The sequence below is a fragment of the Misgurnus anguillicaudatus genome, chromosome 10 (genome assembly GCF_027580225.2).
Source record: "Misgurnus anguillicaudatus chromosome 10, ASM2758022v2, whole genome shotgun sequence".
NCBI classification, from domain to species: Eukaryota; Metazoa; Chordata; class Actinopteri; order Cypriniformes; family Cobitidae; genus Misgurnus; species Misgurnus anguillicaudatus.
This window is the reverse complement of record NC_073346.2, coordinates 12,032,819-12,049,844: the sequence shown is the minus strand read 5'-3', so window position 1 is coordinate 12,049,844 and position 17,026 is coordinate 12,032,819. Positions and strand designations below refer to the sequence as shown.

At 38.0% G+C, this 17,026-nt stretch overlaps 1 protein-coding gene across 5 annotated transcripts in view; it reads right to left on the bottom strand.

The window, feature by feature from the left end:
* triob (trio Rho guanine nucleotide exchange factor b) overlaps nt 1-17,026 on the bottom strand; it is a 152,778-nt gene that overhangs the window by 13,566 nt on the left and 122,186 nt on the right. For all 5 annotated transcript variants that reach the window (XM_073871877.1, XM_073871873.1, XM_073871874.1 and 2 more), the window contains 11 exons: nt 9,246-9,529; nt 6,941-7,111; nt 5,815-5,907; nt 5,578-5,726; nt 1,783-1,849; nt 1,428-1,531; nt 1,277-1,346; nt 1,017-1,106; nt 833-925; nt 669-719; nt 503-580 (listed from right to left, as the gene is read on the bottom strand). In XM_073871877.1, the coding sequence (XP_073727978.1) occupies nt 503-580; nt 669-719; nt 833-925; nt 1,017-1,106; nt 1,277-1,346; nt 1,428-1,531; nt 1,783-1,849; nt 5,578-5,726; nt 5,815-5,907; nt 6,941-7,111; nt 9,246-9,529 (1,250 nt within the window). The remainder of the gene's footprint in view (nt 1-502; nt 581-668; nt 720-832; nt 926-1,016; nt 1,107-1,276; nt 1,347-1,427; nt 1,532-1,782; nt 1,850-5,577; nt 5,727-5,814; nt 5,908-6,940; nt 7,112-9,245; nt 9,530-17,026) is intronic.

Genomic DNA, 17,026 nt, shown 5'->3' with positions numbered 1-17,026 from the left:
GATGCGCGCGTCCTCACTACGACACGCCCATTACGGCATTGTTTCGGCTTCTTGTTCACACAGAGGGTTTTCTGTGTATCTGACTAGGTCCTCTTTCCGGCAACGATCCCAGAAGATTTACGGGATGAGTTTGTGTTCACACAGATGCTTGTTTGGCAATTTTACGGGTATTTTCTGGGACCAAAGGTCTGTGTGAATGGGGTTTTACAGGCTGTGAGTCGGAAACGGGAGGAATTATGATAATGTCGGTCTTTACTACATCCCCAATCCCAGGAAGTAAACTGTTGCCTACAATCCGTGTGTTTGTTGTAGTCCAAGATAAGAGATTTACGTTGGAGACGATAACTCGCATCATCATTTACTTTGGGGTTTGTACCTTTTGCATATCGTTAACGTACTAATACACACTAACACACTATAGGAAATTATAAAATGTGAATCGGATAATAGGTGCTCTTTAACCAACATCATAATGATACAAAAAGAAAAAATACATCTTACCATCAAATCCTTGAAGGCGTCCGACATTCATCATGTCATTGCAACGTTTGGGGACAACACACATCACCTCTACTGCTTTCTGTGAACAACACAAAGTTACATCATAAAGTTTTATACACACCAATCGTGTAATACTTTGGTTAAGGAATGTGAACAAATATCTTTACCTCTATCTCTATAGTGTCTAAACCAGCCTTTTTAGAGAACTTGAGGAAATCCTAAAATAAATCAACACGATAAAACCAACTGATTATTCACAATAAAAGAAAACAAGATGTTATGAGAGTTCTTTTGAGAATCATCAATGCTGGGAGCTTCAGCAGGTCCTGACCTTTAGCAGAAGCTGGTACTTCATGATCCTCTGTACGGGTTTGATGAGCAAATCTGTGATCTGTAGCCTGTGACCCAACCTCTGCTTCATATCCTAAAGAAGAGGAATAAAGACGAGACGGTCCAGTTATAACAGTCTGCCTCACTGCTCATGAGTCACGTTTACATATCAGGAAGAAACTTACATCAAAATATGTGTCGATGTACTCGGATACAATGTGCTCTGATTTGGGCTTGTTTTGGCAGTAGACTATATACATGTGCAACCTTCGTTCCTGTAAATAAATTGAGAAACAGGTGTCAGAAATGTATCATTGCACTAAATGAGATTATAAGACAGGTAGACAAGCCTATATACTAATTGGTCAATAAAACTTAAACACAAAATATAAAACACATCTGTTTATACAAACAATGGAAGACGTGTCAAGTCCTCATTTCATACCTGTCTGATAAACAGAGGTGCAAGTCTATCGGGATCCTCCAAGCACTTCTCCACTTCACTAAGAAAGAAGCTGCAAGAGAGACAACATTAAAAACATGCAACAACCTAACACGATATTGACAGGAAGCTGCATTTCTTAATTCACGCGTACTCTTTATGCCAGTCGTAGATCTGGTGAATGTTTCCAAAAACGATCTTGTCTTTGCCCTTCATGTCGTCGGGAACGCCCTCCTCCTTCATCCTGCTCATGTATCCCTGCAGGTGTCAGAACACATGGACACGGTTACCATGGAGACTTGTGATCTCACTGAGCCAGCGTTATGAGGAAGCGGCAAATCCAAAAGCCCCATTTCCTGTGCCAATACAGCTGATGCGTGACATCAAATCTAATGATTCATTCAAAGCCCAAAAACAGGACTCAACCCTGACGACAGCCGTCAATTATGATTACAAATCTATCATTGTTGTACTTTTCGTATTTGTGTAAGAACGGAAGATATGCCCACCTCCACAACAGCACCAAGGTCTCTCACATAATCCCTCTCGGTCTCCACCAGCTCCAGCAGAACATAGCTGAAAACAAAAGGGAGAAACATGCTTGACATTCAAATCACATTACTGATTCATCGGCTCTGTTCACAAACCTACTGTGCTGCCTATCTATAACAGCAATTTAGGAAAGTATCCAAGCCTTCTTAGACACCATGCTGGCTTTCCGATAAGGCTTACATTTTCAAAATGCATAGCTTAGAGATGTGGCGTTCAAATGCAATGCTGTTCTTGTAAGTCACTGAAAGGACTATGGCACTTGCAGTACCAAAGGAAAGAGTTTAAATCCACTAAGGCAATTTTAACGCAAACATCAACATTACCGAAAACAAATCAAGTTTATTGTCACAGTCATCCTCCGTGTTATCGCTACCTCACCTGTTTCTAGTTTAGTTGTCATTAATTCCTTTTTATTTATTCCCCTGCCTTTGTTCCAGTTAGAGGTCTTCTCGGGTCTAAAGAAATGTACACGACCCGAAATGACTCAAATCACTTTATACCCAAACCCGATCGTGCATTACTGCACTGACGTGTGTGCATTTTGCAGACCCACACGCAGCAGTCAGACAGAAAGAAACTCTGGTGGGCTCGCAAACAATTTGGCGAGCTGCTCCATTTGTTTTACTTTGTTATCTGACAACGACACCAAGGTAACCGCTAAAATCTACATTTAAAATTGACTGACATGTCGGTCTCAACAAAAATTAACCTACCGCCAGCCACACAATGTCGCAAGCGCTCTTGGCAAACAGATGGGAGGTTTGAAAAGGACATTGACGCACACACGCGAGGAGTTCGTGTCTTCTCGGGTCTGTTCAGCAAAAACACATTCATTTTAAATTACCCAAGACCCGATGCCGCTATTATTGTACCTGACCCGTGTCTGAGGCACACGTGAAACTTTTAGACCCGAACCTGATCGGGTCTCGAGTCGGACCTCTGGTTTTCGGATCTAAGTGGACCCGTGAAGACCTCTAGTTCCAGTCTTTGTCTGTTATTGTCTAATGTTGCTGTCTTGTGTGTATTATCAGTTTTGGTTTATTAAAGTTTATGAGGTGGTTTCCCGGACAGGTCTTATCCTAGTCCCAGACTGAAATGTTTAAGCTGCTTTAATTTAAAAACACCTTGTCCTGACATTTTAACATATATTAGTGGCATTGTTTTGTCTTAAGATGCACACCAGTATTGTTTTTTGTAAGGTATGTCTGTAAAAACTACTTAAATGTCCTAATATAACTAAGGCCTAGTCCTAGATTAACCTAAACCCTGTCCAGGAAACCGCCCCTATATGTTTTGGAATTTCCTCGTCCTTCTCGTCTTCCTCACCACGTCCCGTAACATTTATATCTAAAGTTTTTAACCATATTGAGATCTCAGGTGTCAATACTTGGGGGTTAAAACACCTACATGAGGTCTTTTAAGAATTTTTTTAAAATAATTTTCTATACACTCTTAGAACCATTGTGTTAAAAACAACATAATTATGTCGGAGCCGATGGTGTAGTGGGCAGCGCTCCGACATATGGTGCAAACGCACTTCCGGCGACCCGAGTTCGAATCCCGGCTCGAGGTCCTTTGCCGATCCCATACCCCTCTCTCCACCCTCTACTTTCCTGTCGTCTCTAAAAAAATCTACTGTATATCAAAAAATTATAAAAAAAACAACAAAAAAAAACAACATAATTAGTGTTGCTTCTGGGACAACACACTAAATGCGTTGTCCCAGAAATCCACCCATCTCTGTGTTATTATTAAAACAACACATTTTAACACAACTAGTGTTATAGTTTAACACAAAATCAACACAAAATGACACATAATGTGTTAAAATTACACATAACGTGTAAAAGATTAACGCACAAAGATTTGTGTAAATACTTTTTAAGAGTGTAGTTTGTTAAGTGCAAGTCCATAACAGAGATGTCACATCTGTTACAATGTTTCTTTCTTATAATGTAAAAATGATAATTAAAATTAAATATTTTATAGATGAAAAGCTAACCCTATCTCTTTTTATTGGGCATTATTGGGTTTCGGGTTTGTGCATTTAAATTCACAGAATTTTAACAAAGTATGTCGTCTCTCCAAAACTTGTGCTTTTTTTGTCACGTCGATAATGCATGTATATTTCTGTTATACTTTCAGATTTTTGTATTCTGTAAGTGGTTTAGGAAAATATTTAATATATTGGTAATAAATACATTTTCTGAGAATTGATATTTCAAGTTTTGACTGCAAATGTTATGTCCATAGCGCTGGAATTGCTTACTATAAATTACTTTGGTTCAGAGTTAAAGATGCACTGTGTAACTTTTAAAAATGATCTCTTGACAGAAATGCAATATAATATAAATAACGATATTAAATCGCGCCGCCCAATTCGCATCGTTCGTATCTCCTCACGTGACTCCATGATTGACTTATGTATATAATCTACTCGCTCAAATAGTTACATTCGCTTCTGGTGTGTACGTCCCATTTGAATGAGCTGTTTCTCTCTACATACAATGCGTGTCCCCTTACATGAAGTGGCCATTTCGCGCCATCATGTTTCTACAGTAGCCTTAAACAAACAAACTGCTCTACAGAGCGGATTTCGACACTACGTTATCTTAGACGATGGCATGTTTGTCCTGTGGTGGCTACCGTAGCTTCTCTATACGTTTTAAAAGAGGGGGGTGAGCTGTGGACTGAGCTGTTAGTTGCAATTCACAATCTCACACTGCATTTTTTGCTTGTTTTAAGCCCAAATTTACTTGAATTTCATGTTTTTTTGATGACTTATCTTCTTAGGTCATTAAGCTCATAAAGAAAATTTTTCATTAAGAATTTTTAGATATTTGTACTGAAAACAAAACAAAAATACTAAGAAAAAAAATTTTTGCACTGCACCACTGGATAACACTAAAATCTACACAGTGGACCTTTAAATCCATCGAGGCAGACTAAGGGCCAATCTCATATCTCTGTCTTACCCCTTCCCCTTTGTCTTCGTCTTCCCCTTGCCCCTTGAAACCAAGTAAAGGGGAAAGGGGTAAGACAGATCATTCGTCTAAAAAATGAGACACCACTCGATTACCGTTTGCGTCACCTTCCCTTGCCACTGGCTGCTACGTAAACAGACAAGCGTTGACAAACAAAGAAGATGCCGTTGTCTCAGGTTGTGGTATCGATTGCCTGAGTGGAGCTCAACAAATAGCGCATAACTTAGCTGCTAGCTGTAGCTAGCGCCTTAACTAGCGATTCAAAACAAAAACATTACAATTAAAACCGCTTAAACATTTTATTAAAAGTATCATAAAACATGAGTGTCAAAATATAATCTCAATTACACTGCAGAAAATAACGTTACTTTCATTTTTGCGACTCCTTGACAGTTCGGCGTTCCTCAATAAAACGTCTTGATGCCGGCTCTCCTGAGATATTCCTATGTTAACGTTTACCCCTCTCTTTCAAGTGTGGTCCTTATCACACTTCGTTTCAAGGGCTATGTATCCCTACGCCTTGGCCCTAGCCCTTGATCAAACGGAGAATTGAGACGCCACTTCACCTCACATGAACGCGCAAAACCGAGGTGAAGGGGTAAGGGGAAGGGGTAAGACAGAGAAATGAGATGCACCCTAAGTCAAAAGAAATGTATATTATACAGTAAATACACCTACATTTTTTGTCAATACTGTCAGGGGAGCACAGGAGGTTACAGAAACAGAGCTAAAATATGAAAATTTGAGGGACTGTCAACAGGGACGTACTGTCGTCTCTTGAGGAAGCCAGTCTTGCGTTCGTTCAGCTCATCGATGGGAGACGAAGAGGACAAGAGGGAGTTATCAGAGGGGTTACAGGAGGGACTGCTGTTGTCCCCGTGTTCTACCGGGAGAGAACTGGGCCTGTCCTCCAGATTCTAAGACATAGAGGAAGATTATTTAAAGAACAATATAAGCAATGCTGTTACGGGTGACGTTATCCAAAATGCTTTTTCAAACCCTTACCATTTTGCTTTTGACGAGTTCCTGGATGGCGCTAACCAACTCGGCTGCACTCGGAGTCTCTGAACTGCTGGGACGTCCAGACAGACGAGAGGCCTACAAAACATCAGAAGAACCACATACAATCCATATTAATTCTGAAAAACCAGCCTCTCTTACAAGTATTTCGTCATAGCATCTATTGTCTGTGAAACTGCTTGCTCCTATATTGACTATTTATTGGTGGTAAGCTGCACAATTGAATTCACTCATGAAACCCCTTTTTGTGCTGAGGATTAGGTTGTTATGAAACAGGACGTTTCTCTTGAGGTTACGGTTAAAGGGCTGATTAACTATTGTTTTATCAGCTATGCTCACCATTGTAGTGCTGTCACACTGAAGAACATCTTGGTCCAAATATGGTAATGGGTGTGGTTTCTGGATTCGCCAGCCAATTGGGGGCTGATTACAGATTGGTAGGGTGTAATACGGGGTGGAATGGAAGTAGGAACTTTGGTTTGGGTTGATTCAAGAGTAAATGCATCGCACATGATGGCAACTGCATGTGATCGTGCTCACTCCTAAATATTAGTTAAGGGACACATGACGGGTCACGTATAAAAGGGCTATACATTTTTTTGAAATGCTGAAGAATAGGATCAGGTGTTTGCCCAAAAAAACAGGTGAGATAAAGGCCTTTCTATGAGTATTCAAACAAAGTAAAAATAAATAAAGGATGAAGATTGCGTTCAAGAAGAAGGAAAGAAGAGGAACCACTATATGGAGAGATGGGGGAACTGAGACAAAACAATTTTGACAGAGGCAGAACAGAAATCAACATAATGCTGGAGAACATTCAAAACAAAGAGAAAACAGACAGCTTATTTAAAGCAATATAATATATATATAAAAAACAATGTAATAAATAAAATATGCATCCACTATCCGCTGGAACTAGATACAAACTTGGTTGGGATAAACTGTTGGGTTTAAATTAACCTTTGCTAGATTATTTTAATCCAAATACTCATGGCTGGGTCATTTTCTAGGTTAAACAACCCAGCATTCTTAACAGTGCGCACTTGCTAAGGCATTAAGTATGTAGAAACCTTCAGACGCTTCAACCCAAGAGCCTTTATCTGACATTTACCTTGTCCTCCTGTGAGTCCTGATGCAGAAGGCTGTGCTGTTGGATGGCCATAGGGGGCGGCAGGGGAACCGAGTCTGGTCCTTCCTCCCCCTCCTCCTCACCACAGCTCTGCATCCCAGAGGAGGAAGACTTCGACAGAGTCCCGCTGCTCAATCCCTCGTTTCTCATCCTCTGTGAGGACAGAAAAGAAAGAGAGACAGAAACAAAGAGAGAAAAATAGTGTTATGCCATACAGTATAGCAGTTCAGCAGCTGTGGTATTTTTCTACCTAAAAAGTTACAGCGGAAACACGGCACTGTATTTAAAACTGCTCTATTGTGAAAACCACAAGATATAAATAACACACAGTTACACATCACACAGCACATCATTTAAAACCCAGACAGGACGCTACATTTCATTTTGCCTTCATTGCCGTTTCAAATTATGCAGTTAGTAGGATATGAATGGCAACTGATAAAAACTAACTTGCATATTTACTCATGTGAGATCTCATATATTGTATTGAGTTACTTTTTTTAGGCACTTTTCATTAAAGGCGGAGTCCATGATGTTTGAAAGCCAATGTTGATATTTGAAATCACCTAAACAAACACGCCTCTACCCCAATAAAATCTGGACCTTCTGTTGATAGACCCGCCCCACACATACGCAACCCGGCAAGGATGTCGGTTAGTAGACAAGCTCCTTACTGCTGACTGGCTATAAGTGTGTTTTGGTAGTCGGCCCGTCTCCTTTTCCAAAGCTTTTTTCAAACATCGTGGACTCCGCCTTTAAAGGGGACATTTCACAAGACTTCTTTAAAATGTAAAATAAATCTTTGGTATCCCCAGAGAACGTACAGTATGTGAAATTTTATCTCAAAATACCATATAGATAATTTTTTATAGCATGTTAAAATTGCCACTTTGTAGGTGTGAGGAAAAATGTGCCGTTTTTGGGTGTGTCCTTTAAATGCAAATGAGTTGATATCTGCACTATTTAGCAGTGCCCTGGTTGGATAGTATTATCCCCTTCTGACATCACAAGGGGAGACACATTTCAATTACCTATTTTTTACATGCTTGCAGATAATGGTTTACCAAATCTAAGTTACTGTTTTTTTCTTTGTCACATTTTCTAGATAGATAGAAGCACTGGGGACACAATTATAGCACTTAAACATGGAAAAAGTCAAATTATCATAATATGTCAATTTAATATGGAACAACCCTAACTAAACAGCTTAAACTTTTTATAAATAGGTTTTTTATGTCTCACATAATTTTTTTTTACATTTTTGACATACTGATGAGCTGTAAAAGACATATTGTATGTATAGAAATGTAATTTTAGCTGTACACCAGACTTTCTGAGCAATCCTGTTACCACAGGTTATTGTAAGACAAATGTTTTTATTATTACATATTCATTATTTTATATATCTTGCCTTTTTATTGTTTTATTAATTTAATTTAATAAATAATAAATGTAACAAATACATATGTTTTTATTTAATATATAGTATATAACATATAACATATTTTATTTTATTATTTGCAATGTTTGCAATTAGCTACATTTTTTTTCAACCATCAATACTACTTTTAAGCATGTCAGACTGTATTTTGTTTTTGTGACTTTTGCATTATGCATATGAAAAGTTACCAACGAAACTAGCAATCAAGTAAAATTGCACTTTACCAACTTAATGATATTAAATTAAAGGGTACCTATTATGCAAAATCTACTTTTACAAGGTGTTTGGACATAAATGTGTGTTGGCAGTGTGTAAACACAACCACACTACAAAGAAAAAATCCAATCACCCCTTTTTTAATCCCAACTGAACCAGAGCAGTCTCATTAGACATGCTTGTTTTGACTCATTTTTTAATGTGACATCACACCGATAAAGCCCCACGACCACTGACTGACAGTCCTGCATTACCATAGTTTCCGCCCTTAACAAGTTGTCCACCAAGTCTCAAAAATGAGATACTATATTCTCCGACTGTATTCACAAGAATCAGATCTCTTTTGGAAAGAGATTGAGGAGCTGTAGCTCATTTGCATTTAAAGATACAGACACGAAAACAGCACATTTTTGCTCCCACTCAAATAGGGTCATTTTGAACAAACTATAATAAATGATCTGTGGGGTACTTTGAGCTGAAACTTCACATACACATTTTGGGCACACCTGAGACTTATATTACATATTGTAAAAATGGGCATAATAGGTGCCCTTTAAAACATAAACCTAATAATACTAAATGACCATAAGCAGTCTGGAGGTGTTTGTGCACTGGCGTTTGGTGACAGACCTCCTCTATAGTCTCATCCTGCGGTGTGGCGGCGCTGTCGTCAGAGTCTTTCTGCGAGCCAGGATCTGCGTTCTTGCGGACATCTCGGCTCTTCTTGTGCTTGTGTGCAAGTTTCTTGACATGGCCGTCTGCTTTGCCGCTGCTTAGGCGTCTGACAGGGCTGGTCAGCCATTTGCGCAGGGTGTTTCCGGGCCGCTTGGGTCCAGGAGAGCTGTGCAGGTGACTTGGCTGCAATGTGGCACTGCCTGACAGAACTCCTTCATTACTGGAGACTGACAGTGTGTCTGCAGAGAGAGAGAGAAACAGTTTAAAATGTTACGTTGAACATTAAATGCAAATAGATATGCAAACATATTTCAATTTACTTTATTATTTATACTATTTAACATAAATCTAGCTCATCTTTCATCACATTTTTTGTACTGTGGCCCCACAAATATTATATAAGTCATTTAAGTCACAACTCATTATTGTTTGTCATTGCTCATTTAAAGTAAACCAAGTGGCATCTGCAGATTAATGATGCCACATTTTTCCACACCACTTTTACCTGTATTTTTTGGGTACATTTTTCCACTTTTTATTGATATACGATACGCAGTAGTCCTCACAGCACTCACTCACAACACAAGGCCATTGCTCCGATGCATTTTCTGTGACGTTTTCATCCAACTGGTATCAAGGTAAAATTACCTTTATACATTTCTATGTTTATATAAGTGCGTGACTGCATCTTGACTCTCTATAGTGATGCAAACCTATTTTTCACTTCATTTTCCAGCTTCTGTTTTCAAGCCTCTTCAAAACTGAAAGTGTAAAAGCTCTTTAAAGACTCTTTAAATGTTCTAGTCCTTACATAAAGCTTGCGTAAGATATTTCAGTCTATTGATATGCAAAGAACTGCTTGCATGACCTCTAATGTATGATCTTAGGGGGAGGAATGGAAAACTCTGAAGCACACGAGCTTGTTATTGATCTATATATACTGTATATAAAAAAGATTTTCATATGCTGTATCTCAATTCTGACCCTTCACTCTTAACAGTAGGGGTAGACAAACCTCTTATTACAGCAAATACTATACACATTTGCTAATTTAGATGTTAAAGCAAAATCTTTAATGATAATATAATATGTCATGTTATGTTGATGTTCATTTGATATGTTACAGTTATGAACTCTATTGTGACAGTTTCTATCTTTACACGCATACAGTACATACATAGCCTAATAGGTGCCGATCCTGTAGGTGCTTGGGGTCTTGAGCACCCACCGAAATGGCCTAGCACCCACGAAACCATGCTCAATTAATTTAAATTAAAAACACTTTTGAAATGTGGGAGCCCCTCTGATTGATAGATCTTGCGAGTTGTATTGCTGTATCTAAAATGCTTTGATGAATAAGCTGAATAAGGGCCGTTTCACATTTCATGTCTGAAACAGCGTAGAAAGCATGAACGCGACACTTTCCTGCTCCTTTCCAAAGCGGCTGAGTGCTCCCATAGCGTCTGCCGTTGCTAAGCAACCTAAGCGATGTATGACGTTGTGCCGAGCAACCACCGGCAAAAAAAGAAATCGGCGCCTATGACATACAGTGCACATAAATTACAAACACAGTACACACACACACACATGTGTCCTCATGTTCTGGGACCAAAAATATTTAAAGATGACCCATGACAGCTGTCATATATGTGTCCATTGAGTTATGCTGCCCCCTACAATTGGGAGAGGTTTGAATGCATTCTTTACGAATTACACTGAACAATATGATGGATTGTGGATAGTGGTTTGCTTTTCTGACAAATTTCTCTGATTTATTTGTTTTTTGACGAAAACTAAGTGAACTGAATAACTTAATAATTATAACTAAATGTAAAATTATGCATATGGTTTTAGGTGCTGCCTATAGTTACACCAGCGTGTGTTATATAAATGCAGTGCTATAAGAAATTATTCCTTTTGCTCCATTCTTTGTTAATAAATTCACAACAGAACAAATCAAGCTTTCCTTGCCATATAATGGGACCCTGTGTTGCTTTAAATGTACATTGTGTCCTTTAATCTGAACCTTACAGTATAATACACACGCTTTTGTTAGTCACACATATGTAAGACTTTTTTTAAATGGTCAAGCTAAATCTCAGATTTACATAAAAATTTTACTTATAGAAGTTTGGAAAAACATAAAGTTGAGAAAATGACAAAATGTCTTTAAGGGTACAAAGACTGTTGTGACAGTATGCAAACAGAGCCCTAATTCAGAGTATGTAAATAATAACACACACATCTCAATCAGTCAATAAAGCCAAATATAAACACCATTAAATATATATCGCTGCCTTTATGCATATATAAGATGTTGACAGACAAAGAGATGTATAAGCGGTCCAGCTACACATCATCTATGTGTTTACATTGCAATGAAGTCAAATAAATTGTGAGAAACAGAGCCACACAGATTTTAAATGTCTATTATGACTCCAACAACAAATATGAACAAATAATAGGATACAAAATCTAAATCCATGACTAGACTTTAACATTATCAGGATATAATAACTTATTGCTGAGTGATATATACATTTCTTATAGAAGAATACATTTATCATTGATCAATAAATTGGTAAAACTTAATTAAGTAGCATTAGTAAATGCATTAGCCAACATGAACTAACAATAAGCAATATAGTTTTTCAGCATTTATTCATTTTTGTTAACATTAGTTAATGCAACAATAAATGTTTGTGTTAGTTCAATATGCATTAACTAATATAAAAAAATAATAATTAATTAAAAGAAAGAAAATGAACATGAACTAAGATATACATGTTTTATATAATTTATAATAAATGCTGCTGAAGTACTGTTCATTGTAAGTTCACTTTAACTAATGCATTTATCTAATGTTTACAAACACACTTATATCTTAAAATATGTTTAAGATATACCAAGTGTTGATCACTTGTGAAATTCTCAAACTCCTATGACCTTTAAAATCCACCTTAAACATTGAATACAATTTATAAACTGCATATGCAAGCTTTCTTAATATACATATTAACAGAAAACCTCACTAAGCTAAGTTATACTACCTCATACATATTATTTGTGTATTATTCATCATTGCTGTTGTCCAGTGAAGCACATACCCAAATCCAGCAGCCAATACTTGCAGTTCTCTGAGCGTCCTGAAGCTGAACCCATATGACAGATGCGACTGACCGATACAAATGAATGAATCCCATGTGCCATGTCAAAATGAGATCTGGACACAGGTAAAGTTCTCCTCTACACTGAGAACATTTCAGCACATAATACTGAGAAGAGACTGAATGATGGACCATGAAAGAGAAAGAGAGACGGACAGAGAGAGAGAAAGAAAGAGGGAGGGAGGGAGAGAAATAGGGAGGTTTGGTGTTCCATGCACAGCTGTGACCGACTTCTGCTCGGAATGAGAGAGGGAGAGGAAGGGACGGCCGGATGAGAGAAAAAAAGAGACCGGTTGAGGTGTGACCCACATGCTCGAAAGATCCATACAAAAAGAAAACCTGTCTGAATTAAACCTTCAAATTAAACCTTACCCTCAGTTCACATACCACCCAAATACAAACAAAAGAAAAATGCTGTACTTTTGGTTTTATTTTTAATGTTGATTCAAAAAAGACCAGATGTATGAAGACGTTCAGCAAAACAACATCCGTCAAGCTTTAACCTGTTGGAGCATTTTTGAGATGCCTTATTGGGAATACGGTAATGATACATCCCGGTGCTAAATGACGGTTTTAAACTCACAGGTCACAGCACGAGTCTCACAAACGCAAACACCTGCCTCTGTATCACCTACACAAGTGACTGCCTCTCTATAAGACCACAATGATTGCCCTGTTCAAGGGCGTTTGGCTGCTCACAGTAGCTGGGCTGAGGCCAGTTCGACTACTTCCTCTGCCTGCCCGCACACACACACACACACACACACACACACACACGCAAGCATACACATGCATTAACACATACGCACATGCACGTCCACACACATTTTACAGCTATCTCTGTGTGGACCCTCCCTACCCCCTTACCCTAACCCCAACCATCTCATATAAATGCCTAACCCTTATCCTAACCCCTAACCTTAACCCAGGTCTCAACAGTCCAATAAAAGGGTGCCAAAAACGTCCTCACTCAAAAAATTGGTTCTCACAAATGCATGCACGCACACACACATGCCAACATACACATGCACTGGCTGGACATATGTGGGTCTTTAAGCGCTCATTCCAGGACTAATCATTATTTTTGTGGATCAGCTTGAGTCAGCTTGGTACAGTTACATATTTTTACTTCTTCTAGACACGCCTGCCTCAAAAATAAACCTTCAGTTAACAAAATAGGCCGGGCGGGTAGCAATCTGAACACACTGGTCATCGTGAGTTATGACGGCTCTTCTTTCACATTCTATAAATACTGATTGTCCTTGCTGTAAGAGAACCGGCTGTTTGACATTTCCCATGACCTTTGCCAAGGAAAAGGTGCTTGTCCACTATAGATGATGTACTTTTAGTGACACAGGTATGAAAAATCCTCATTTGTAGGCTACTGTAGTTATAAATAGATATGATTAGATGTCTGTAACATCTTTGGAAGTTAGTGCATAGGTCAATGGTTATAAACATTTTATTCATGCCCATCTTGACACTCACTTAGCTTTTGTAATTTTAATAAAGCAAACCTTTAAGTAACTCATAAACAGAGATAAACAAACAGTAAGATTAATCACGATTAATTGCAAATAGTGATGCACCGATGTATTGGCCGCCGATATTTATCGGCCGATTTTTGATGAATTTGAAACCATCGGCATATCGGCAATAGCACGAGAAAGGCGATACCGATTGTTTATTAATTAACTGCATAAAGAAATCCATTATATGTAAAAAAAAAAATGAGTTAATGTTGTTTATCAAATAAATGCTGAATAGCAAAAACCACCTTGTCATGCTGTCTTATTATATTTGTTTTAGCTTAATTTGTGCCTCTCTTATTATGTTGGTCAGTTGAATGTTAATTAGATCCAATCCATGTTCAGTAAAAATAATTTGATGCAGAAATAAACCAGCTAAAAGACCAACTGTATAGTATTGTATAAAAGTGTTTAATATCGGTATCGGCATCGGTCAGAAGTTGTCTGTTTAAATCGGCATCGGTATCGGCCCAAACAAATCCTATCGGTGCATCCCTAATCGCAAACAAGATAAAAGTTTGTGTTTGCTTTATATATTTGTGTGTAATTATTCTGTATATATAAATACACACATACATGTAAAAATTTAAGAATTTTTTATTTATGTATATTTTTTTATATTTATATATAATGTAAAAATATCAAAATCTAAATAAATATATACGCATGTAAATGTTTCTTAAATACATACACGCATGTATGGGTGTATATTTATATATACAAGATAATGACACACAGTGCACAAACATTTATTATGCAAAAACAAACTTTTATTTTGTGTGCGATTAATCACGATTAATCTTTTGACAGTCCTAACAAAAAGCATTTGTTCAGTACTTAGGCTAGTAAGGAACGTTCTGGTGGCAATTTCTAATGTCTGGGGTAATCCTTTCTAACAAATTCAAGGACTAAAAATAATTCAGTTTGTAAGTCAGTTTCAGTAAGTTCAGAATTCCCCACATTGAAGACACGCCTGGCCGGCCCGGCACACACTCATCATCTTTCCTCAGATGTTGCCCGCTCATCCCTGTGTGGGTGACCTCAAAAATCTTTGCCTGGTGACCCTTTTAGTTCAACCACATGCTTTTTCTGTCTAATCATTTCTTTGTCGCAACACACACTCCATTCAGGGATTCAACAGCAGTGACTAACCATGATAAAAGCACGTTACACAGCTCTGAGCATGAATGACTAAGTAACGTACATACTTTTCCAAGATAAAGTCACATTGAACAACTCCAGTAAAACCCAAAGATGATCATTTATTCAAATGCAAAAGTTTGTGCTAAATCTTATGCAGAATACAACCTTAAAGACAAAATTAAATAAAAACAGACCATATCACATACTTCCTTTATACATTTTACTGCTGTTAATGTGTGAGGTTCATCTGAGTATGCTACTTACATGAATTTATAATAAACAATCAAATTTTATTTGCTTTCTTCACATTTGAAATAACTTTTGTTTGCTGCTGACTTACAGTAATCAAAGCTCCTGTATATGGACAGCAATACATACGAATGATTGAATCCCATCATAACAAGTCCATAGGTTTAAATAACTTACAACTGGTGCTTTAAAATAACTCATAACTTATAAACTTATAAACCTAGGAAATGTCACTTTTTGCAGGTTAAACACATATGAAGAGCTCAGAGGCTGTTTACACTTGGCATTAACATGTGTTTTCGTCGATCGGATCACAAGTGGACGACGTTAATGCCAGGTGTAAACGGTGTTCAAAACGTTTTGAGCTCGTCCACTTTCGACCACTTTCAACCACATCCAGAGGTGGTCGAAACCACTTTCGATCGGATCGCTTTGGAGTTGCGGAACGCACATATGATTGAATGCGTTCGAACAGCCACACGCGACCGCCTTCTCTCCGCCCATTTATCTAATCTGAGGTATTAAACACAAGTTTTACGTCTTTTCTGACTTCTGGCGTGAACATTCGGTGAACAGTGCTATTTTTAGCCTTTTATTGATAAAACTGAGCGGCTGATCTCCGTAGTTTCGTTTTGAAAGCGTGTGAAAGTTGCGCGATCCTATTTCATCAATTGCGCTGAAAATTCAAAGAAAGCTCTTACATACTCATGTACAAAACACTGTGCAGCATGTTTACTTGCTAAACAAGCAGTGCACTCCGACATAATATTAATTTGCGTCCATATAAAGTCATAATTACTCCCGCTCGGGTTTGAATGACAGCAGAGAGACTCGCCCACCGTCTCACAGACCACCCCCTCATAGTATTCAGCACAGAAGCGGTCGAAAGTGGACAAAAGAGACGGATTTAAATACCAGGTGTAAACGTAATGTGTCTCTCTCGTCCACTTGTGATCCGATCGATGAAGGCACATCTTAATACCAAGTGTAAACAGCCTCTCAGATGCGAAACCCTATAAGTGCGTCTGACATTTTTTCTCGTAAATAAGAATTGTGAGAATCAGGCTCGCATGTTTATGTTCAGTATTTTCACTTTAATGGCAATGAAAAGATTATTAGTCAGTAATTGAATTGCATTATTTTCACAAATGTCACTTTAGTCATTTCATTAACAAATTCGACCCCTGTAATTACATGCAAAAATCTCCACTTCTAAGGAAAACGTTTACAGCCACTCTTCACCGTCCTTTCTGGATAAATGTAAAAGACTTGAATATTTTGACAAAATCCTAATATATTTGGTAAACTCTTGCAGCTCGACGTACATGCATCAGCATTCATCCAATTGTTCTTCTGTGCACTTAGAGGACTTTGCTGAGAAACGTTTAATGGATTCTGCCAACAAGGTGGTATTTCTGAATGGCCTGACGTTGGGATTATGCAGATTTGATGTGAAATTATTTAATCAATGTATAATAGATGATGAGAGCATTCGGTTAATATCATTATCTCATTTTTGACGAAGGTGGGGTTTAGCAGCTTTTGCATCTGAGCTCTTCATTTATAGCATAGTCTGTTTATTCACATGTAGCCTACGCGAACATTATGGCTGCAACGATTAATCGCGTGTCCCATTAAAAATGCCTCT